We start from the raw sequence: 24,811 nt of genomic DNA on the forward strand, positions 1-24,811 counted from the left end.
TCTGGATAATTGCTCCAAGGAGGCAGACCCCACATCTGTGGGGTTATCACTCTGCTCTCCATCATCCACATGCAGCAAGGATCCAAGGGAACAAGATCAGCAAGCTCCACACTCTGCACTACAAGTGACTGGCTGCTGCAGCTCTGTGCTGATGCGCCTCACCCTCGCCCCCAACGGCACTGGCAACATCTTAGGTCCTGCACTCAAAAAGCTGCTGCTTATACTGGTACTCATGACTGCTACACCTCAGCCAGGGGTTGCACTACCCTCTGAGCAGCTGTGCCAAGGCTACCTTTGAAGACACCTCCAAGATCTTTAGCTATCTGATCTCTTACTTCTGGAATGACTGTTTACCAAATCTCCCAACTGGGAATTCACTGGCCATCTAGTAAAGACCTGCACCAGAGCCTCTGTGCAAAGGATGCAGGCTCCAACTCTGGCTACCATGTAGTGCTTTTATATAGGAAAAATAAAGTGAATAATTTTAAAAAACACAATTAACATACTATCCAGCAGTTTAACTTCTGGGCATATACTTAAGGAACTGAAAACAGGGAGGTGAAAAGATATTTGTACACTCGTGTTTGTAGCAGTTTATTCACAATAGCCAAAAAGCAGAAGTAAACCCAGTGTCTATCAATAGATGAATGAGTAAACAAAATGTAGTGTGTGTGTGTATGGGTGTGTATAAATATATACACACACACCCCCGTACATACACACACATATATATATCCAGATACACACATACATATATATGTGTTTAATGAAATATTTTATATTATTCAGCCTGTAAAAGGAAGGAAATTCTGACACATTATAACATAGATAAACCCTGAGGATATTATACTAAGTGAAATAAGCCAGTCACAACAAGATAAGTACTCTATGATTCTACTAATAGAGGTACCTAGAGTAGTCAAAATCATATAGATAGAAAATACGACGGTAGTGTCCAGGAGTTGGGTGGAGGAAAGAATGTAGAGTTACTGCTTAATGGGTATAGAGTTTCAGTTTATCAAGATGAAAAGAATTATGGAGATGGATGGTGGTGATGATTGCACAATGTGAATATACTTAATGCTACTGAACTGTGTACAGTTCAAATGGTTAAATATGGTTAAGATGGTAAATTTTATATTGTGTTTTACCACAGTTTTTAAAATAATAATTTTTTAAATGATGATATGTGATTTCCAAGTCTAGGTCATAAAAGACATTGTGGCTTCTACCCTACTCTCTGTTGAATCACTCATTCTGAGGGAAGCCAGTTGCCATGTCATGAGGTCACGTAAGCAGCCGGTGGAGAAGTCCACGTGGACAAGTCCATGTAGTGAGAAACTGAGGCCTCCTGCCGACAGCCAGCATGAACTCATTACGCATACGAGAGTGAAAAACATCATGGAAGTGGATCCTCTAGCTCCAGTTAAACCTTCAGATAACTGCAACCCTCTTGGCTGACATCTTAACTGCAATGTTATAAGAGAATCTGAGCCAGAAACACCCAGCTAAGCTGCTCCTCAGTTCTTACAGAAACCTACAGAAGCTGAGATAATAAATGTTTATTATTTTAAGCCACTAAATGTTAATTTGTTTTGTTGCAATAGGTAACCAATGCAATTATATTGATAAATTGTAAAAAGAAAAAAATCAGCTTTAAAGCATTATCATGTCATAGTGGCCTGCTATCCTAACACACCACAATTTAGGGCATATTTTCCATGATGGTCTATTGCTGGATTACAACACATCTCTTCATTCAAGTTTTGGGAAAGAGGCTTCAACTTTTCTGTACTGAGAAAACTTCACAAGTGTGTAAAGTTTGATCATATGTAAAATATATTTGATTACATATATTTTATTTTTAATTTTAATTTTTTTTGCATACATAGCAGGTGTATATACTTATGGGTGGTATGAGATATTTTGATAAAGGCATGCAACGTGTAATAACCACATCAGGGTAAATGCAGTACCTATTCATCACCCCAAGCATTTATCCTTTGTGTTACATACAATCCAATTACACTCTTTTAGTTACTTAAAAATGTACAATTAAATTATTTTTGACTATAGTCACCTTGGTGTGCTAGCAAATACTAGGTCTTACTCATTCTAACTATTTTTTTTGTATCCATTAACCATCACTACTTCCCCCCGTCACCCCCAATTCCTTCTACCTTTCCCAGTCTCTGGTAACCAGTAGTCTACTCTCTATCTTCATGAGTTCAATTATTTTGATTTTTGGCTTCCACAAATAAGTGAGAACATGCAAAGTTTGTCTTTCTGTGCCTGGTTATCTCACTTAACATAATGACCTCCAGTTCCATCATGTTGTTGCAAATGACAGGATCTCATTCCTTTTGTGACTGAATAGTACTCAACTATGTATATGTATCACATTTTCTTTATCTACTCATCTGACGATGAACACTTAGGTTGCTTCGAAATCTTAGCTATTGTGAACAGTGTGGCAACAAACTTGAGAGTGCACATATCTCTTCAATATACTGCTTTCCCTTCTTCTGGGCAGATACCTAGGAGTGGGACTGCTGTGTTGTATGGTAGCTCTATTTTCAGTTTTTTGAGGAATCTCCAAACTGTTCTCCATAGTGGTTGTACTAATTACATTCCAACTAGCAATGCAGGAGGCTTCACTATGCTCTACATCCTCGCCAGCATCATTACGTGTCTTTTGGATATAAGCCATTTTAACTGGGATGAGATGGTATCTCATTGTAGTTTTGATTTGCATTTCTCTGATGATCAATGATGCTGAGCATTTTTCATATACCTGTTTGCCATTTGTATGCCTTCTTTTGAGAAATGTCTGTTCAGGTCTTCTGCCTATTTTTAATTGGATTATTAGTTTTTTTCCTACAGAGTTGTTTGAATTCCTTACATATTCTGATTATTAATCTCTTATCAGATGGTTAGTTTGCAAATATTTTCTCCATTCTGTGGGTTTAACTACATATTTTAATACAACATAACGGTTCTGTTTGTCAGATGAAATGTTGAGCTGTTTGGCTCCTGTCACATGGTATGGAGCACAGTCCATTTGCAATACGCAAGAAGAGAAGCATAACGTCAACCTGGTGCCAAATAGAGATTGTGTGTTTACTACAATCTGAAGAAACTTTGTCCTGTGAGTATATTAGAGTTTAGTGAGGACAGTAAATAAACAGCAATACTCAAACAGCCACATGGTCCTGAAGGATGACCGAATGAGGAGTATAACTATAGATACCTAATGGACACTGGGAGACAATGCTCTACTTTAATTTTGATTCCACCAGGCGGAATTCACTGGGTTGAGTATTGTCTTGCGTCTTTTGGTCCCTTCGACCGTGGTGATCAAAGTTCTAGTATGTGGAAGTGTGTTGCAAACACAAAAAGAATGACAACTGCTGCAGGTCGTCATAGCAGGTTTTTGGCCAGCTTAGTGCTAGGGTACCTTACTAGAGGAAGTCAAAGCTCAAATTCTTTTTTTTGGAGACAGGGTCTCACTCTGTTGCCCAGGTTGGAGTGAAGTGACACAATCATGACTCACTGCAGCCTCAACCTCCTGGGCTCAAGCAATCTTCCCACCTCAGCCTCCTGAGTAGCTGGAATCACAGGCACATGCTACCATGCCTGGCTAATTTTTGAAATTTTTTGTAGAGATGAGGGTCTCACTATATTGCCCAGGCTGGTCTCAAACTCCTGGGCTCAAGCGATTCTCCTGCTTCAGCTTCCCACAGTGCTGGGATTACAGGTGTGAGCCACTGTGCCCAGCCCAAAACTCAAGTTCTAATGATGGTAAGTATGCTGAGTTGTGGTTCTGGTTAAAGGAAAACGTCCTGATCTAATGCATCTATAGAATAAAAAAGTTCTTTTTAAATGATGGTATGTGACTTCTTGCAGTAGGCTAAAGAACTGCCCAGGTGGAAGTCTGGTCTGCGAATTTTGGGCATAGGTATGTATTTAGACTGCCTGGGATGGCAGGGAGTAAAAAATATACAGACTAAGAGGTAGAACTGGGCTGCATTCACAACGGTAAAACGTGTTTGCCAAATAAGAATGGGAAAGGGAAGGGGAAAGACAGTGGAAGCATAGGTACAAAGATGCAGAAATGTTTTTTAAAAACTCCCTTGATTTCTTCATTTGACACTGATCAAAAGAGCTGATAACAGGATAAAATCCCTTTAATATAGTTTACCAAGCACTTTAACTTTACAACTTTCCTACTGTATCCTCAACCATATACTCCCCTACTTGAATGTGATGCTCCCATAATACTGCACTTCAGGTACACTCTTCTATACCTCCCTGCCTTTACACAGATCTCTGCCATTTTCATCTCGTAAAAAACCAATAATTCACTCTCTGCAAAATCAATCCTGGTTTTCCTCTGATTTAGCTTGTTCTTCTAGGCCCCACATCCCTTTTACTAGCATGTTTTTTGTACTGTGACTATTCTTCACCATGATGATTTCTTCCCTACTGGACTAACCATTGAGACAGTGAGTTCATCATTACCGGTCTTTGTACACTCAGAGCCTGGTAACATTATGGTCATGTAATGTCTGTTGAATGAAAAATGAATGAATAAATGAACATGCCTCTATCTGGGATAATCACATGCTTCACCTAAAGAAAGGAAACCCTAACAAATAACCCTTTGAGAAGTCAGAGAGATCAAATGGAAAATTTATCAGGCAGAGAACTAGAAGCCCTGGATTCCACTCCTTACTTTATCACTAGGTAAGCATGAGAACTTGCACAATCTACTTAATTTCTCTGGGTCTCCATTTTTTTTTTTTTTTTTTTTTTTTGAGACGGAGTCTCGCTCTGTCGCCCAGGCTGGAGTGCAGTGGCGCAATCTCGGCTCACTGCAAGCTCCGCCTCCCGGGTTCACGCCATTCTCCTGCCTCAGCCTCCCAAGTAGCTGGGACTACAGGCGCCCGCCCCTGCGCCCGGCTAATTTTTTCTATTTTTAGTAGAGACGGGGTTTCACCATGGTCTCGATCTCCTGACCTTGTGATCCGCCCACCTCGGCCTCCCAAAGTGCTGGGATTACAGGCGTAAGCCACCACGCCCGGCCGGGTCTCCATTTTTAACATTTCTAATGTATGGGTACGGGTAAGGGTAGATGACATAGAAATGTTTACATGGATTCCCACTTACTGGGCACTTACTCTATGGCAGGCATTATATACAGTAAAAGTGCTTTTCTTAGGCCATTTAATTTTCATTTGCTCCTGAGAACATCTCTAGGAAGTAGGCATTTATTCTCCATGTTAGAGATAAGAATATTAAGTTCAAAGAACTTGTCCTAGGCAAAATAGCCAGTGAGTGGCTAAAAAAAGAAGGAATCCAAATTGGTCTGCCTCTTAACCACATGCTTTCAAACATTAGGTCATAACACTTAAATAGGAGATCTTAGATATTTTTAAATAAAAAAAATTGGGAGCTTCTCAAGCCATATGATTGTCCCAAAATATGGCAGTGCTTATTTATCCTATTTTTCTCTGAGAAGGAGCTGCCTTCAGATGCTGGGGACTGGGTGACAGGAGTGTGAAGATGCACCAAACAGCGGAGTCTTAAAATATGAAACAGCCTTTCTGGATGAAAGGTCAGAGCTCAGAGAAAGAAAGAAAATGCAGGATGCAATGATATGAAAGAGGGAGGCTAGGGGATGGCCTGGCAGAAAAACAAGGACAGTGAAAGGAACGCAGGAAGAGAGGCTGAGATGCTGATAAGGGCATGGGGCTTGGCTGAGGAGAATGAGGAAGGCACCTGGTGTTCCCGATGGGCAGAGTTGAGAGAGGCAGGTGGCCACGCTGAGGAGACTGGCCCACCAGTTCAGCAATTCCCACTGAAACTGGGAACCCGATGGACAAGCCTGCTGCCCTAAGAACAGAGGTGGTTAAAAGAGAGAGCTCAGTCTGGGCCTGATAGAAGAAGGAGACTTACGAAAACAACCACCCCACAGCTCCAAAAGGAGGAGCTTGCAGACTGAAAGAGAAGCGATGACAGACAGTGCCTGGAATGGACCGTTTAATGCTTTAAACCTGTGCCAAATTAACTGAGTAATGTGAGACTGAACTGGTGATTTACCTCAACCCTGGGAGAGATTAGTCTGTGTACATCAGCAGCAGAAACAAACATTACTATTTTATAGTGATGAGTATTATTAATACTGAAAAGACCCAATCAAGTGTAATACTTTACAGTTTACAAAGCATGTTCACTTATGGGATCTCACTGAATTCCCATGACAATCCAGGCATCACTTTCCACATAGCAAAATAAGGCTTCGGTTTTGTCAGATGATTTGCCCCAAGTCAGGAAGACCTGTAGCTGGCACCTAGGTCTTCCCATTCCTGGTCCAGAAATAAAATGTAGCTTGCATCTCAGGAAAGAAAGAAAAGACAGTTAACTACACAAGGGAACGTACACTAAACTCCAAGAGTGGAGTTCAGAGGAAGCAGCAAATTTGGGGGCAGTTGGAAAAGGCCTCAGGTGACTGTAGACTGGATGGGAGAAAGGGATTATTAAGCAAGAAGGCAGGGAAAGCACAGCGGCTAGGCCTTAAAGGGGTATTCTGCCTCCCCAGCCCTTCTACTGCAGCATAGCAGCTGCAAGTGCATTTAACAAATATTTATTGTTGACATTGCGCTCAATGCCAAGGAGCCAATGGCGAGTAAGAAGTTTACTCTGAGACCAGCAGTATCCGGGTTACTTGCTGTGGGGGTGGGGGTGTGTGTCATCTATTCTTTTGTAAAAAGGGAGAAGTTCTAGCCTCAAGAGTGACACCCCGATCTATCGCAGAAAGGTAGGACCTCCAGTTTTTCAAACTGTACTGTGTTCCCAAAATAGAAGAGGACTGTGCCCCTCCTTTGGCAGGTGATCAGAAAGGGACAGAGCTGAAAACAGGGCATTAAAATGGCTATTTCATAGCAGAGTTATAGTAAAAAGAAAAAGCCAAAAGCCAAAAGGACTGTGTTTAGTTCCTTACTCCACAATTTTATATTTGCCCTACCAACAGCCAAGCTCCATTGTGTATACTATGCACACACAGTAAAGAAAAAATGTGATATGGGAACACAGGGAGAGTCTGCAAAGTGCTGAAACAGCATACCTGGCAGCTGCTAAAACAAAACTTCAAAGATTTGGCGTCTAGAAAAGCCATCAGGCAGGACCCCACCCACTCCCCCTGCTAGCCACGGCTTCCCTGGGAGCTAGTACACGTAACCACTTCCGCATGTTTGGCTCTGTTCCCCAGAGTTAGAGCAGCTCTAGAAGCCATGTCAGAACTTCCAGCCAGGCAGGTGGGGGTGGGGGTGGCTGTGGGCAGTAGAGGAGGGAGGGTAGAGAAGCAAGACTCCCCCAACATCTAGCCATGGACACATCTCAGAAAATAAAAAGATAATGCTGGGATCTGCTTTAAAAACCCCTTCCTCTCAGTTGGCCTAGCTCTGATAGGTTAAATACTAGTTACACTGAAGCTCTGATCTTGTGAGATTCCCAAGGCATTAGAATATTCCCCTTCCAGGACCACAAATTAGTTCAAGAACAGCATCTGTAGTAAATCTCCAGATCTAAACAAAAGAAGCTCAAGATCTACAGAAGATCCTAAGAGGATATCAACAATGTACCTTTCTTAGAAACTCATTCCTTTTTACTTTTTATTTCACTAACCAAGTTTGGGTCTTTATTACATCTTCCGGGTCAACTATTCAGTCCTGCGCTGTACAATATGGTAGCCATGAGCCATGTAAGCTCATTTTGAGCTTTTGACTTGTGGCTTATATGACTGAGAAACTGAAATTTTCATTTTATTTAATTTTAATTAAAACTTAAATATACACATGTGGCTCATGGCTACCATATTGGACAACACTGGTCTAGTCACTCATTCACCAAACATTCACTGAGCACTTTGTGCAGGGCACTGTAAGGATACAAAGATGTGTAAGACTTGGTCTCTGCCTTCAAAGAGCTTGCCATCTAATGTAGGCCATAAGACAAGCATACAAACAACCATAATATAAACAGGAATGGTAAATGGCACAGCAGAGACATATAAAGGATATTAGAACTTGCAATCCTGGAGTTGGGAGACGGTGGCCTAACGTTATTTATCCCCCGACCCCCACCCCTACACTAACCACTCGGGTTGGAGATGTCAGAAAGTCTGTCCAGTGAAGGACAGTGAGAAGAGAGCACTACTATAAAGAACACCAAATGAGCCGAACATCACAGAATCACAAACTCAGCAAACACTACAACTTATTAGTCAACAAATGTGAAAAGGCTGGGGGTAGAGAAAGCACTATCCTACACTAAGCTGTCAAAGATGGCAGATGCCCTTCTACCCTCAAGTATCTTCCAGAAGTGGCTCCTATGACTCCTGTGGGCTGGGCAGGGTAGGGAAAAGGATAAGAAAAAGAAAGGTTTTCTACCATTTCCTTTTCTTCCACACCCTACCTACCTCTGCTCCCCAGATTAGGGAGGGCCTTGTGCTTATAGAGTACTTTTTACTTTGGACAACTATAAAGAACCGAGTAAGATCCAAAAGAGAAGCAACAGGGCCTAGTGACTTGGGAAGTGTGTGGTGTATGTGCTCGAAAGAGAGGGACAGAAAGGTTGGAAGGAGGGGCTCTAAGCTCAATGGACAGAGGCTAGGGCTTTTCTCTTTAGAGTTCAGTTCTCTGTGCTAGAAAGGGCTACAAAGATTCATTCTCTAGGAATTAAAATTACACACTTAGAGCCTCTTTTGAATTACATCTCTCAGGAGCATGATTCCAATAGATGAAGAGCAAAACGATGAGAAATCCTAATAAGATCTACTTGGGACATCAGGGAAGGTTGCAGGAAGACTGGGATAAGCTGAGCCCTGTGCGAGAACAGGATATCCATTCATTCATGCTTTTACTTAATATTTGTACATCAATAAGTTCTCACTGTTTACCAAGGCACTGGGATACAATAATGAATAAGACAACATACACTTAAGTGAAAAGAGTGATAGAAAGTAAACAGTAAACAAATAGAATAAGTGCTATAGAATTGCAAATGTGAGGATGTGGTGATGGGAAAATATACAAGGCTTATATATTTGGGTTCCAAAATACTATCTTTCATTTTTCATTAGTTATTTTAATGAAAAAATAAAAACTATATATTTATGGTATACACCATGATGTTTTGGAATATTTATACATTGTGGGATGGCTAAATTGAGCTAATTAACACGTTTTAACTTACATATTTTTGCGTGTGCTGAGAAGAGTTAAAATCTACTCTCTTAGTGATTTTCAAGTATTTAACACATTGTTACTAATTATAGTCACCATGTTGTATAGTAATAGGCTTACTTTGGATCTGCTGAGTTGGCTGACACTGAACTTATGAAGAAGAATACAAGGAGAAACTGGACTGGGCCCAGATGCAGGTGTTCACCTTGGAAATCAGGCCACAATTTTTTTTGTTTTTGTTTTTCACATTGTGGTGTGTTGGATCCTTTTCCTTCTTCTTGAAAAAATTTGTTTTAACTACCCAAGTGACCAAAATGTCAATATAGGAAGTATTTAGAATACAGAAAACAAATTAGAAAGACTTAGACTTAAGAGGTAGAAGCCTAATTATGCTATATTCCCAACAATTTATCCTTATCAGCAATACGGCCAGTATCTCACTATTTCTCTAACTTTTCTACTGTATCTCATTTAGTTGTGAACTTGGAAGAAAGTAGAATGATTGATGATACTTCCTAACTCCCCCACACCAACTTCTAGGCTTTTATATGAAGTAAAAAACCTCCTTTACGGATATGCCAGCTTGATTTCAGTTTCTATCACTGGAAACTCCAAGTGTTTTGACTAATACATTATTTCTGACAGAAACACTCTGTCTGAGTCAGACTGGTTCCCACTTACTGTCCCTTGAAAATACCTTAAACATCTTGCATGTTATCTTCTTTTTCGTTCCTTTCTATTCCTTAACCTATCCGTAGCCTATACACCTGGGACTGAATTTAAACGCTACCTTAAACCCTTCCTCTGCAGAGCCTTACCTTTTCACTCAAGTCTTTAGTACCTTTTCTGAATTATGAACTCATCTGAACCCATATGCCCTTTTAAAATCACTCACTTTGTGTGTTACATGAAAATAAATAAATAAATATATAGGACAGTATTATCCAGACTGCCCTGCTGAACAGCCAACTCTAACTTAGTAAGAGTATGGATTACAATTCTTTGATCCTCTCAGATTCTCACATAGTGTCAAGCACCAAATATATGTGCAATTATCTCTTAAGTGATGAATATCAGCCTGTTGGCCTATCCAAGCCCCATCTACCCTTCCAGATTCAACTCACACCTTTTCTTTTCCATGAAGTTTTTGCCAGCTTCTCCAGCCAGAGTGATAAATTTCTCCTCAGAACTCTCACCACTTAAGAGTTTTCATCTTCCTATTCAATAATTAAGCACATATTGCTTTATGGTACTTGCACTAGTAGCTTTTATGATTAGTAATTTTCCTTCTTGAGGACAGGGACTTGTCTAATACCTCCTTCAGAGCCCAACTTCTCACACTGAGGAGATATTCAGTAATTTTACATGTTAACTTTTTGAGGATAACATTATTGTAACAACTATCAGATGAAACCATTTCCCAGCTGAAACATTACTTATTACCAGTTTCGCCCTTGCTTTTGAACATATTTTAACCGACTAAATATTTGTTGAAGAAGGTAACAAAACTCTTTTTGAAGCTTATATTTCAAATGTCAGTACTGAGTTCAAGCAGCTAGTTAGATATTTGAGAGTATTCAACAGTATTAGGCAGGGTCTTTCATTTACTTAGTTTTACTTGATGCAATCCAGTTTGAGAAGAATGTACAGTTGACCCTTGAACAATACAGGGGTTGGGGTGCCAATCCCTGCACAGTAGAAAATTCAGGTACAACTTCTGACCCCCCACAAAAACTCAACTACTAATAGCCTGTTGTTGACCAGAAGCCTTATGGATAAACAGTAATTAACACATATGGTATATGACATATGTATTATATACTGTATTCTTAATAAAAAGTAAGCTAGAGAATAAAAAATTTATTGAGAAAGTCATAAGGAAGATAAATATATTTACTATTCATTAAGCAGAAGTGAATCATCATAAAGGTCTTCATTCTTGTCATCCTCATGTTGAGTAAGCCGAGAAGGAAGAGGAAGAGAAGGGGTTTGTCTTGCTGTCTCAGGGGTGGCAGACATGGAAGAAAATCCACATATAAGTAGATTCGAGCAGCTCAAACCTGAGTTATTCAAGGGTCAATTGTGATTTGATTCCCCCTAGCCTTTAAGTATACCCAATTTACTAATCTCTTTATGGCTGCCTTAGCTACTATGCCAGAAAGCCTGCTTTTCCCATCTAAATCCTTTTAAATTATAGTCACATCATTGAGATGCACCCATATTTCGTTCTCACCAAAGACAGTAAAACTTATTTTTAAGATCAGCCAGGCCAGGTTGGGCACAGTGGCTCACGCCTGTAATCCCAGCACTTTGGGAGGCTGAGGCGGGTGGATTGCTTTAGCCTGGGAGTTCAAGACCAGTCTGGGAAACATGGTGAAATCCCCTCTCTACAAAAAATACAAAAAGTAGCCGGGCATAGAGATGCACACATGTAGTCCCAGCTACTTGGCAGGCTGAGGGAGAATCACTTGAGCCTGAGGGGGCAGAGGCTGCTGTGAGCTGTGATCATGCCAATGTACTTCAGCCTGGTGACAGAGTGAGACCTTGTCTCAAAAAAAAAAAAAAAAAAAAAAAAAAGAACCAAGTCAAATATGTATTGGTTTTGAAGTGAAATTAATATGAATCTTAGCTTGACAATTCATGAAAACCATGAGTTGTCCCTTTACTGCTTCTGAAGCATAAGGATGGTCCAAGCAGGACGAGAGTTTGTAACTTATAATGAACACCTGGGCCTGCCGTATGTTGTGACATATCAAATCCCTGAACTCTCATACACTGCCTCTCTCACTAGGTTAGGACACATCACCCAAAGATCAGTTGGCTCCATATTTAAATAAACATTTAAAATTTGGCTTTTCCTAATTATCTTTCTTTACGAGCATTTTAATGATTTATAATAACAATTTTAATAAGTGGGTACTTACTTCACAATATAAATAAATAATGTCAGCCTTAGTATTGTGATTACATATTACTGCTTTCCCTGCTATAATACTCTATTTTGCTGTACATGATATATGGCCAGTTGACTCTAAACTGTGTCCCAGTGTAGCAAATACCATATACCAAGCAAGTACAATTTTGTTTCTCTCTTTCAAAAAAAGGGAACTAAGAGTTAGTTACCAAGAGCATATACCAAAACTTTGTCCCACAAAACAGCTTCAGGAAAAAGAAGCCTTTTATTCCTTTGCAGATATATAGTTCTATAGTTTTCTTTTATGAAAACATAGATACAGGGAGTTTTTTCTTATTAACATCTTAACTCCTGAGACCTTCTAAAAAAGAGCATTGATTTCTTAGCTGTACTGGGTAGGTAATACGCTAAGAGTCTTTTAGCAGCGAGAAGGGCAGGTGGGTCGGATGAGATCTTTAGTTAAAGGATCAGGAAAACTGGCTGGTTTTCCTTCTAAATTTGTTGAGTCAATACTGGGTAAGCTTTAAACATGGATCATCAGTGTTCCTCTACATGAGTCAGAAAGAAGACTGTGTTTCATCACGCCTGTGATCTTCTCAGGCTCTTTCAAAGCTGGTAAACCAGTTAACCTGAAGGGATAGAAGCTGATAGACAAACCATGCCACGAGAATTAAACTAAATTATAAATAAAGCAACTCATGTAATTTCCTAATTCTAAAAATGGAGTCTCATTTAGCTTAGTGTAAGGAATTCTGTCATATTCAGGCCTCTTAAAACCAAAATAATCATCAATTTTGTATAGTTACAAAATTATAAACAGTTAAATAAAAGAATTATTTGACCAGTAAATAATTTTTGTGAAACTATGGGGTTCTCTTTTAAATCCTTTCATAGTCTTTTTCAACGTTGTAGTTAAAAAAACACACACACACACAATTTAAAATGTACCATCATAACCATTTTTATGTGTACAGTTCAGGAGTGTTAAGTATAATCACACAGGTTTTGCCTCTAACAAAGACTCGTGTGTGTGTGTATGTGTGTGTGTGCGCACGCGCGCATATCCTAAAGAAATAGAAGCTAGTTCATCATTAATACTTCAAAGCAGTGCAGAGTGGAGTGAAAGAGGCAAACTTAACTAGAAAAACTGACACTGGCAAACTGCAAACACTGCATTCCATGCTTTATTCTGACTTGTGGATAAGAAAGATCCACGTTTTTCACTCCTGACACTCGGCCCCAGGTTCCTGAACCTATGCTACCTAGGCCCTGGTATGACGTCCAGCCAGCTAGCTTTGACGGACTTGCTAAGCTTCCCAACATTCCTTTATTAGGCAGAAGCCAATCACTTTTGCTCTTGGCACACTGACAGCACTCAGCTCTCTCGGTGAAGGAGGAACTGTAGAATCTGTCACAGAGCTTGAACTGACGCAGGGTATAACTCTTTAGAGGTTATGTGTCTGGCTGGGTGAGAAAAGGAGCAGAGAAAATTCAGATAGAAGTACAGGCCTTTATCATACATGTACTGGAGAAATTGTTTTCCTCAGGGGAAGGAATAGTTAAGATTCAGGAGAAAGGTGAGGTAAACTTTATGAAAGAGAAGAAAGAGGCATAAGGAGTGAAGTATCACTTCTGCAGAACTCTGAATATGAATTTTTTTTAGTCCCCCCAAAAAAGTAGTTTCTCTTTGATTGTGCTCTTTGGCTGGAAAGCATTGTTTATATAACAGGATAAAGTACAAAATTATAAGCTCCAAACTGCTCCAGAGAAAAGCTCTCCCAAAGCTCGACCCCCAGGATAGATGGAAAATATGAGTGTTTACTGGCTGGAACATCGAGCTGCAATGGAAATTTCAACATTCAGGAGACAGCAGAGAAAAAGGGCCTGCTGAGTAGAAAGAAGCTGACCTGTAACCAAGGGGTCAAAGAAAAAGGAAGAGTCTCTTGTTGGCCCCACTCTGATGCCTTCCCATCCTCGGCTAGAAAGGCCAGATTTCTGTTATCCAGTTCCAGGAGCGTACTGCACAGGGGTGATGGCCACTGTGATCTAAACTAGATACTAAACTAAGTGGTGAACAATACCATATCCCAAGCAAGTTCAATTTTAAGTTTCTTTCTTTCTTTCTTTTCTGGAAAGGGAAGTGAGAGTTATCAAGAAACCTACACCAAAAAAGTAAAAAGTGAAAACCATGCTGGCCACTTTCACATACACAACTCTTAATCTTATAACAACTTAATGAGGTGGGTTTAACTATGTGCATTTAAAAAAAGATGGGGAAATTATGATTCAGAAAAGCTAAGCAACTTGCCCAAGGACAAGGCAAACCAAGGTCTGCCTGACTCTAAAGTCCCTTCTCTTCCCACCATACTGTGCCATCTTCCTAACAGAAGCTGCTGGGCCCAATTCCTATAAAGGTAACATGCTTTTCAAGAAAGAGAAGTATTTAAAGGACTATGTTCAGAATAATTCCCTTATAATGGAGGCAGAGGATAAAAACAAAACCTTGCCATTTGGCCACTAAGTAATTTTTGTGGAACTATGGGGCGCTCTTAAATCCTTACATACTCTTCTTTGTTTGATTGTAGTAAAAACACACACACACATAATTTTAAATGTACCATCTTAACCATTTTTACATGTATAGTTCAGGAGTGTTAAGTGCATTCACATCATTCTGCGATAGATTTCTAGAACATTTCCATCTTTCACAACTGAAACTCTATACCCATTAAATACTAATTCCCCCTCCCCTCTTCCCCCAGCCCTTGGCAACCACCTTTCTAATTTCTGTTGCTATGATTTTGACTACTTTAGATGTTTCATATGAGTGGACTCATACAGGATTTGTCCTTTTGTGACTGGCTGGCTTCACTGAGCATACGACCCTCAAGGTTCATCTGGGACAGGACTGACTCCTTACACGCCCTTCCTGACACCCTTTCTTCTAATCGTCTATGCCATAAAATTCAGATCTTTGTCATATGCCGCCTGCCACTGCTCTGTTTCATGTGTATACACTCCCTTTCCCTGCCAGACAGTAGCCTCTCAGTGATCAAACATTATGTCTTTAAAAGTCTTTTAGGCCCAGCACCCAACACTGTGCTGAGAACATGGAATATATACCCTGGAGAGTAAACTCTGAGATTGGAAACTATTCTGTTTTATTTACTGCTCCTCCCCAGCAACTAACACAATGCCTGACATATAGAAAATGCATAGGACATATTTTTAAAGGAAATTAACAAATTCAGTATTTCTGAGGACTGACTGAGAATGAAAAGATGAGAAGTTAGAGAGCTGAATCTCCAGCATCATTTCTAAGAATAATCTAAAAGAAGGGAGGAAAGTATTATTAACTGAGCTAGAATCAGAATCTCTGAAAAATGTGTGCCTTAAACTTATGCAAAGCAGAATACCAAACTATTTATAATCTAATGTTGAATAAGAGGGCAGAAGGACAGGGTGACATAGAAAATGGTTCCAGTTTCCCAAGATTTCCCATTCCTCGGTGGCATTTCAAGTTCATACAGATGTTCTCTAGAGAATGGGAGCTGGCCAGGTGGAGGAGCCCATGCCCACAATGTCTTGTCCTATCACAAAAAAGTAGGAACAAACTCATGTCTGTGCTCTTTCCGCAAATTCCCCTACCTTTCATATCGAGGAACAGACAAATCCCCAGGATGCATGTGTGAAAAAGCCAGAGGTGGATAAAAATAATTCAATGACAAATACTGGAAAAACATACAAAGGGGCAGGAGCCAGACATTCGTGGGATTCCCTGACAGCTTGATCCACAAGGAAGGGCTGGACTGGAAAAAAACAGGGCCTCAGGTTCCTGCCAAGCTGTCTGAGGCCCTGTTCTTCCCAAATCATTCCAAGCAGCAGCCAAGACTTTACAGTAACCCTTCCATGTCTCACAAAGCAAAACGCACCAAGAACCCACTGAGTGCTCCACACCTAGAAAATCCTCCCTGATGTAGTCCAGTTCCATGGAAGGCTGGCAGTAATGACAAGATGGCTCTGCACATCAATTTTCAGCTCTTAATGACTCCCCATGTGCCCAAAAAATGGATAATTAAAAGGCAGCTTGAAAAACCTAATCTTTCTCATTGGCTGAAGAAAAGCTAACATACCCACGTATCGGCACCTAGAAAATGAAAACATCACTTTAAGGAAGACAGGGGTCATAAGCACTTGGTACCTGCGTCCTGGAGTCCCTACTGTAGAATTCTAAGTCGGCCTCGCTTGGAGGCACACCTCAGGCTTCTGAACATGTGACTGTATTTGGCTCTAACTACTTTCTCTTCTGGAGAATGGCCTGCAATTAATCTCACTTATTACCTCTGAAAAGTAACAACAGAGGGATGGCTGGCCAAGTCCAACTCCAGAGTGTCTAGGGAACTGCAGGCTACACGGCCAGGCCTCAGACTGTCTGGGCAAGTCGTGGGCTCTTTGCCTTCTTCTCCCACAACAAAGCCTGAACAGGACTCCAGACAGACCAAAGGAACCAAGGGATTTGAGGAGCTGGGCTGAGCTTATACTGACCCAATGGGAGACGACAACCCTGAGGCTACATTTGGGGTGATTTCAAAACAGCGGGAGAAGAATAAGGTCGTTTGATGAAAACTTGTGTGATCCATAAAATTGGGAACAATAGCAACACCATAGGGAAATGAAAAATAACACTATTTGCAGAGTTCTTGTGAGTCACCAGTTTTCATTCCTGTGGCTACCAAGTCAGTGAATTCTCTGACATGCAGAGATGAAAAGTACAGCTAGGAATGGGATTCTCTTTACATTTTATTACAGTTTACAGGGCAGCCCCTAGTTTAGTGAATTATCAGAACTAAACTGGAATCCACTGTTGCTACTGTAGAAAAACTATTCAGAGTACCTTTTATTTATCTAGCACCTACTTCCAGGGAGATCAAAGTGCTTTAAAGGCAATCTAAAAGCTCTCAAAACAGGCCACTTTATATGTAAGTATGCTTACCCAATAAAAAGATTAAATGAATAGCTTAGGGTCACTGAATGTCAAAACCAGTAATAAAACTCAGATCTCTAAGCTACAAATCCTGTATTCATTAAACTTAGTCACCCTTACGACTAAAGGAGGAACAACAAGAGACTAAATATCCACAAAACAGTGACTTACCAGGTAAAAATGGAAACCAGGATATTGGGCTGTGCAGGTTGTATGCTGCAGGTCTGGCTGGGGCCTACATCACAGCCAAGTCTGGAAAGACCTCTGAGAATTCACTCAGGGCTCCTTTAGGGTGGGTGCCTCTGGGAATTCCATGTGGAACTGGGACTCTCAAGCTCAGGCTCCAGGCAGTCCTGGCAACCAGAGGTCACCTGGGGGCAGAGGAAAATGTCCCAGGGCTACCCTGAGCTGAAATGGGACTGAAAACTGGCTCCTGTGTTTGAGGAGGAGGTAAAGAGAGGGCTGCTGTGGGTAAAAAGAACTCGAAAAGGAAAAGACCAGGGGACTTTGTGGGGGTTGCTTTTTGGCTGGAATGGGTCAGAAGTCAATTGTGTAATGCACCATGAGCATTACTGCAGCCTCGTGGGCAGTCTGGCTGGGAGAAGGCCACTCACAGTGCTGAACCTTAGGTCCTGGCACATCCTTGACCGAACTCATCATCTTTCATCTCACTATTAACAAGCACTACCAAAAGAAAGCTCTAAACCCAGCCACAATTTTTATTTAAAATGTTTTCCCTCATTCCATCTACAAGCATAAAAAGTGCTAAAACTCAATTTTTCCAAAATGTGTGGTTTTAACATTTTGTTTACAGTAGGAGCAATGCCTGTAGCCTTGTCATACAGACATTATATCCAAAATTGCAGTGAAAATGTCTTCCATAAAAACAAGGCTCTGAATTTAAAATGAAAATGGAATATCTGAAAATTTTTTTATGGAAAATAAAGCTCTACGGTATCAACAGAATTTCTTGTTTACGATTGATGTTTTACAGCAGACTTTTCCTGGGGAGAGAACCGTGTGGAGGATGCTCTGCCTTAAAAAGTCCTGCCTCTTGGTCTTCGGCTCTTTATAATTCTCAGTTCAGATGATTCTTTTCGCCCCGACCACAATGATCACTGGTATGAAAGACACTGTACCACAGGATGATGTAATGTGCTTATATTTATGCTGCTTCCTGGGCAGAGCTTCTGCTTCCCAAATTAGTTCCTTAATAATTCTAACACCAATAGATACTCCACCAATAACTAGGTATTTCCTCCATGCCCAAGTCTTTAGTAACCCCTCCAAATCTCAGGGCAAAGCAGCATACTAAAAGGCAGAGGCTGGAAGTACTGGCACGGGGTGTGGGGGCTTGGTTGGGCACCTGTGGTAGAACTTCTTTGAATGAAGGGAACAATATCTCAGCTGGTCAAAATACTTCATTGTAACAGTCACATTTCTCTCTAGCTCATTCGACTCAGGAATTTAATTAAGTATTAAATTTAATCCATACTTAATAGGCACTAAAGCAAGATGTGCTGGAAATCCATTTCTTACGTTTTTGTTTTTGTTTTTATTTTTTATACAGGGGTAATTAAAACACACAGCAAGACCAGAATTCAATAGAGTGGTTTCTTTTTTAATTTGGAAGTTGCTTACATTATGGCCAGAAGCTACTTGGATTTTATCTATAGCCACATCTCTCAACTGCATGAAGGAAATTTCCTTCCCACTTCCCAAATGAGCATTGTTCAGGGAGGTTGTTTGAGTTCAATTATATGACACGAGATAAAAAAGTAAAAAACAAATACGTCCTTCAAAAGAACAGAGTCTAAAGTTACTGAAACACAATGTAGTATAAAAAAACTATAAAAAACACAAGGTATATAAAAAAAATTAAGAGACAAGGACAAAGTGCCAAAAGTTGGCACATTAAAATGTTGACTATAAGCAAGGATTACACATAGTATAAATTCTTGCTCTTTTATCCCAAGGTGATTGTCTTAGCTATCTCAGAAACATCCTTTTCATTTGATATGCCTGAAAACTGTCTTACAAATAAAATGAAGCTCTCTTAGGTGCCAGAGCATCGAGGCAGGTGAAGAAAGGGCATATGCCTTAGTGCTATCTCCATACAGAACTCAAGGTGGGAATGGCTTGCTTGGGACAAAGGCCATCCCTGCGTTACCCAAATGCTCATTGCAGGGCCCTTCACATACCTGCTTCTGGGAGGGCTGGAGTGATTCTCAGGAGCTTGAGGGTCCGACTGCACCAACCATGTGGGGCCACTAGGGCTGATGATGGGTCGGAGGGTGGGGGGAGTTGAAGCACTGCTTCTGTTTATGATGCCAGTGGCCAAATTCAAGTTTGTCACCTAGAAATAAAGTGAGGGAAATGACCTGACTTTACAGAGTTTTTAAAAAGGATCATTAACAACATATAGGCAAAATCAAGTCAAGACCAACAGATGCTGACCCCTCTGAGCTGAAGCTGTGGCTGTGATAAAGGCACCCAGGAAGGAATGGCTCCTGGGCACAAAGAGCAGAAGTGAGGGTGGTCAGTGTCAATGTAAGTTAACAAGCATTTATGTTGCTCCTACTAAGTGCAGGGCACTGGACTGTGCTGGGTGCTATGGAAAACAAAGACAAGTAACCAAAACAGCAAGAATCTACTGAGTAGACAATGTTCAAAGAAACTAGGTAAATTAGTTTTTCTGCCCTTGTTTCCTCATCTGTATGTTCTAAATGCTCAGTAAATTTCAGTTATAAATAACATTATTATAATGCACGAAGAATCCACTGATTTAGAAAGAAAAAAAATGGTTAAGAGAAAAATAGTCGTGGACTTCAATACACAACGTACAAAGGAGGAATACAATTAGCCAATTAAACATGTAAAACTAGTCATCATTTCTACTGGTAAATGTAAATTATAAGAAAGACATGCAAATTACAAAGAAATGCAAGTTACAAGACACCATTTTTGCATATCACGTTGGTATACAATATTTAAAAAGATAGTATCCAATAATGGCAAAGGGTGAAAATAGGTACTTATACTACTTGTGTGACTATAAATTGGTAGAATCTTCCTAGAAATCAATTGGCAATATCTTATTAAAATATATTACAATATGTGTACACTTGGATACTACAATCTAGCTTCTGGGAACTAAACAACAAAACAATTGCAGATGATTAATGACAGATGACTATCATAATAGCAGTCAATATTTATTAGAACTCATTATGCGCCAAGCTATGTGTAAATGAGTACGTTGCACACATCTCATTTAAATTGCCACAAGTCTGTTGGTAAGTACCATAATAATACTAATTTTATAAGAAGGAAAGTGAGGCCTATGATTGCATTGAGGCCTAGAAATAAATGGCAGAACGAGAATTCGAACCACAGTTTTTCAACTGTCAAAGCCCATGTTCTTACTCACTACACTATACTGTGAATACTGAAAATCAGGCATTGTTTTCAATACTGAAAAAGGAGATCTAAATGGCTAACAATATTGTTAAATAAATTTTGCCCTAAGTAAGACATTATTACATATGCATTAATGTTTTTTGAAAAACAGGCCGGGTGCGGTGGCTCACGCCTGTAACGCCAACACTTTGGGAGGCTAAGGTGGGTGTATCACGAAGTCAGGAGATCGAGAGCAGCCTGGCTAACATGGTGAAACCATGTCTCTACTAAAAATAATAATAATAATAATAACAATAATTAGCCAGGTGTAGTGGCGGGCACCTGTAGTCCCAGCTATTCAGGAGGCTGAGGCAAGAGAATTGCTTGAACCTGGGAGGCGGAGGTTGCAGTGAGAAGAGTTCATGCCACTGCACTTGACCCTGGGCGACAGAGCGAAAGTCTGTCTCAAAAATAATAATAATAATAATAATGATATAGGAACATGCTAATATTTCAAGTAAAAAAAAATCATGGTAGTAAAAATTACAATATGAAACTGTATAGAGTAGATCCAAATTTCTTTAAACACATACACACACAAACACAAGTGAACAGACACTCCTGAAGACTAGAAATAAAAATCCAGACTATAAGTAGCATTTATTTCTGAATTACGACTGATTTTCTTCCTTATCTTTATTCTCCAGATTTTCTAAACTGGGCATGTATTACCTTTTATAATAAAAAATTATTTTAAAGTAGTTATGGCAAATATAGACGTATTTAAAACCTGGGCAGTGGTAGTGGAATCAGAAAAGAAAGAATGGGGCCGGGCATGGTGGCTCACACCTATAATCCCAGCACTTTGGGAGGCCAAGGCGGGTGAACCACAAGATTAGATCAAGACCATCCTGGCTAACATGGTGAAACCCCGAATCTACTAAAAATACAAAAAAATTAGCCAGGCGTGGTGGCGCTACTCAGGAGGCTGAGGCAGAAGAGTGGCATGAACCCAGGAGGCAGAGCTTGCAGTGAGCCGAGATCGCGCCACTGCACTCCAGCCTGGGCAACAGAGCGAGACTCTGTCTCAAGGAAAGGAATGGGAAAGGGAAAGGGCAAGGGCAAGGGAAAGGGAAAGGGAAAGGAAAGAATGGTTCTGAGAAGCATTTCAAAGTAAGATGCACCAGGACTGTTGAAGAGAGAAGACACAAATCTGAATGCAGGATTTTGATCATGAGACACTAGAGAACAGTGGTGAAAGTCATCAGACTGGAAATGTAAATTCCAAGGAAAATGTTTTGCTATAAAATGTTCTAAGTACCTAATAATTTTGAAACTACAAATGAATTATGATTTTTTTTCCCTAAAAATTTTGAAAGAAAAAAGGTCATTTTTAGCAAGAGTATAGTGTTTCTTTCCTAGTTATAGAATTCAATAAGTGAAAACAGCTCAGGACTGTGTCTTTACACCAAAGGACTAAAAATACTTTTCTTGGAAAGAAAGTTGTTTTCCATAGGTCAGGAGCAAATCCCAGTGTCTGTGGAGGCTGCACCCTCCAGTGTGGACCAGTCTTTGGAAGAAAGCCTCACTGGCCATACATGACTTACCATTTCTGTCCCCTACTGCTTCTACAAGGGGGAGAAGAAGGGCATACGCTGACTAAAAGGCAGAGAAGAGGCCGGGCTCGGTGGCTCACACCTGTAATCCCAGCACTGTGGGAGAACGAGGCGGGTGGATCACAAGGTCAAGAGATCGAGACCATCCTGGCCAACATGGCAAAACGCCATCTCTACTAAAAACACAAAGATTAGCTGGGCGTGCGCCTGTAGTCCCAGCTACTCGGGAGGCTGAGGCAGGAGAATCGCTTGAACCCAGGAGGTGGAGGCTGCACAGAGCCGAGATCGCACCACTGCACTCCAGCCTGGTGACAGAGCGAGACGATTGTTTCAAAAAAAAAAAAAAAAAAAGACAGGGAAGATATAGTAGCAAATTATGGTAGTAACTTTTCCGGCAACTAGTTTCTCTGAAATGCTTTGTCCTTCTTCCCATATCCTAAGGGCAACGTAGGTCAGGCCTTCAGACAAGCAACCAGACTCCCTGTACTCCTGAACTCACTCCTGCCCCACACCAACTCCTCTGCTTTCCTGCCCTGATTTGATCATCAGATCTTTTATATTAGACATGATCTTGAAACTTGTAGAAAAACTACAGTGAGAAAGGTCTTTATGATAACAGCTTCTCCAATTACTGCTTTAGTTGTGCCAAAAACTTAATAAAGGAGGTTTAATAATTTATAGGGGAATATCAATAAACAATGTGCACACTTTACCATGTTTAGTATAAATGGATATTAAAGTGGAGGTCATAGCCATTGGGCCAGTTGGCTACTCTGGCCTAATAACTAGTGTCTATGCTATTAAATCTAGGCTCGTCAACCTGCGAATTCATGTTATTGGTCACAAACAGGTCTGGAAAACAGACAGGAGATAGTTTAAAACCTATAGCGTTTTTTTTTTTTTTTAATTGAAACCATGACTCGAAGAACATGCTCTGCTGGTAATGGTAATCAACATCTTTACATGAAAAACACAAGTATATACACGTAAGAAGCTTATAAGTCCATGTTTGGACCTTTAAAATGTTCTACTGTAATCAGTTTTAATATGCTACATTTTAGATCCACTACAGCGACAGTAATAATAACAACAAAACTATATTAATACTAATGATGGCTAAATTCAATAAACAGTTTGGGCCAGGCACGGTGGCTCACACTTGTAATCCCAGCACTTTGGGAGGCCAAGGCATGTGGATTGTTGGAGCCCAGGAGTTCGAGACCAGTCTGGGCAACATGGTGAAACCCCGTCTCCACTAAAAATATAAAAATTAGCTGAGTGTGGTGGTGCACACTTCTAGTCCCAGCTACTAGGGAGGCTGAGGTGGGAAGGATTGCTTGAGCACAGGAGGTGGAGACTGCAGTGAGCTGAGAACACACCACTGCACTCCAACGTGGATAACAGAGCAAGACCCTGTCTCAAATACACACACACACACACACACACACACACACACACACACACACACACAGAGCTTGTTCCAGGAAATGAGCTAAGCATATTTTATGTATATTAACTTATTTAGTCTTCAAGACAGATAGATGGGGAAACTGAGGTTGAGAGAGCAAATAACTTGCTCAAGACCAAATAATTGTTATGTGTCAGCCCCTGGATTCAATTCCTGGTCGGCCTGATGAAAATTCTCCCAATCTTGTAGGTTTTTTTTTTTTTTTTTTTTTTTTTGAGACGGAGTCTCGCTCTGTCGCCCAGGCTGGAGTGCAGTGGCGCAATCTCGGCACACTGCAAGCTCCACCTCCTGGGCTCACGCTATTCTCCTGCCTCAGCCTCCCGAGTAGCTGGGACTACAGGCATGCGCCACCACGCCCAACTAATTTTCTGTATTTTCAGTAGAGACGGGATTTCACCGTGTTAGCCAGGATGGTCTCGATCTCCTGACCTCGTGATCTGCCTGCCATGGCCTCCCAAAGTGCTGGGATTACAGGCGTGAGCCACCGCGCCCAGCCCCAGTGTTGTAGTTTAAATCACTGTGTTACCTCACTGCCTTGTACCATTGAGCCTTGCGATTTAGAATTCGGTCTCTGGACCAAGAGCACCTGCATTACCAGGAGCATATTACAAATGCAGAACCTCAGCCCAGCCCCAGCCCCAGTCCCAGCCCCAGCCCCAGCATCTCGGCCCAGCCCCAGCCCCAGCCCCAGCCCCAGCTGCACTGAACCAAAATTTGCATTTTCAAGATCCATGAGAAACTTACTTGCATTATAAAGTTTGAGAAGCACTTGTTACCAGGAATGGTAGACAAGGAAAGGAGAGAACAGGCAAAAGGAACCATTCAATGTTTCCTCTCCTCCACAAAGCTCAGGGGCAGGGGATTTTCCAAGAAACAGAAGAAATGCCTTTGATGGGGTGAACAGAAGTTACAAAACAACAAAGGGGAATGAGAAGGGAAAATAGTTTCATTAGCAACTTTAAGGTTTTACTATTTCTCAATGTTGTTCAGATGCTCAAACATTAAAATGAGTAATCATTAAATATGCCAAGAATGCAAAAGTGGACAAAACAGCTTAGGACAAACTTCAGAAAATTCCAAGATTACTTGCTATGCTGCCCTGAGAAATAGTGGTAAAAACAAAAAAACAAAAAAACAAAAAACAAAAACCAAGAAATTTAAGCCTAAAAACAATCAACTTGTTCC

The 24,811-nt window shown here is 40.7% G+C and overlaps 1 protein-coding gene and 1 long non-coding RNA gene across 22 annotated transcripts in view; one reads left to right on the forward strand and one right to left on the reverse strand.

Moving 5' to 3' along the window:
• Positions 1-24,811, reverse strand: part of LOC105495767 (tubulin tyrosine ligase like 5) — a 291,082-nt gene that overhangs the window by 118,040 nt on the left and 148,231 nt on the right. For 16 of the 20 annotated variants that reach the window (XR_011625698.1, XM_011765497.3, XM_011765495.3 and 13 more), the window contains one exon: positions 19,345-19,499. The exons of 3 other annotated variants lie outside the window; for them this stretch is intronic. Coding sequence is in view for 16 of the 17 variants with exons in the window: in XM_011765497.3 (XP_011763799.2) it covers positions 19,345-19,499 (155 nt within the window). In the remaining variant the exon portion in view is untranslated. Of the gene's footprint in view, positions 1-19,344; positions 19,500-24,399; positions 24,513-24,811 lie in introns of those variants that run through there. One more of the 20 variants, XM_011765503.3, reaches the window with a different exon arrangement.
• LOC139364241 (uncharacterized) lies at positions 1,723-18,273 on the forward strand. 2 transcript variants are annotated; one of them, XR_011625718.1, is made up of 3 exons: positions 1,723-1,811; positions 3,010-3,148; positions 18,141-18,273. It is a non-coding gene; the product is annotated as an uncharacterized lncRNA (long non-coding RNA). The 2 variants fall into 2 exon arrangements; XR_011625719.1 differs by lacking the exon at positions 18,141-18,273 and adding an exon at positions 14,974-15,098.

Source organism: Macaca nemestrina, chromosome 7, assembly GCF_043159975.1.
Source record: "Macaca nemestrina isolate mMacNem1 chromosome 7, mMacNem.hap1, whole genome shotgun sequence".
Classification (NCBI taxonomy): domain Eukaryota; kingdom Metazoa; phylum Chordata; class Mammalia; order Primates; family Cercopithecidae; genus Macaca; species Macaca nemestrina.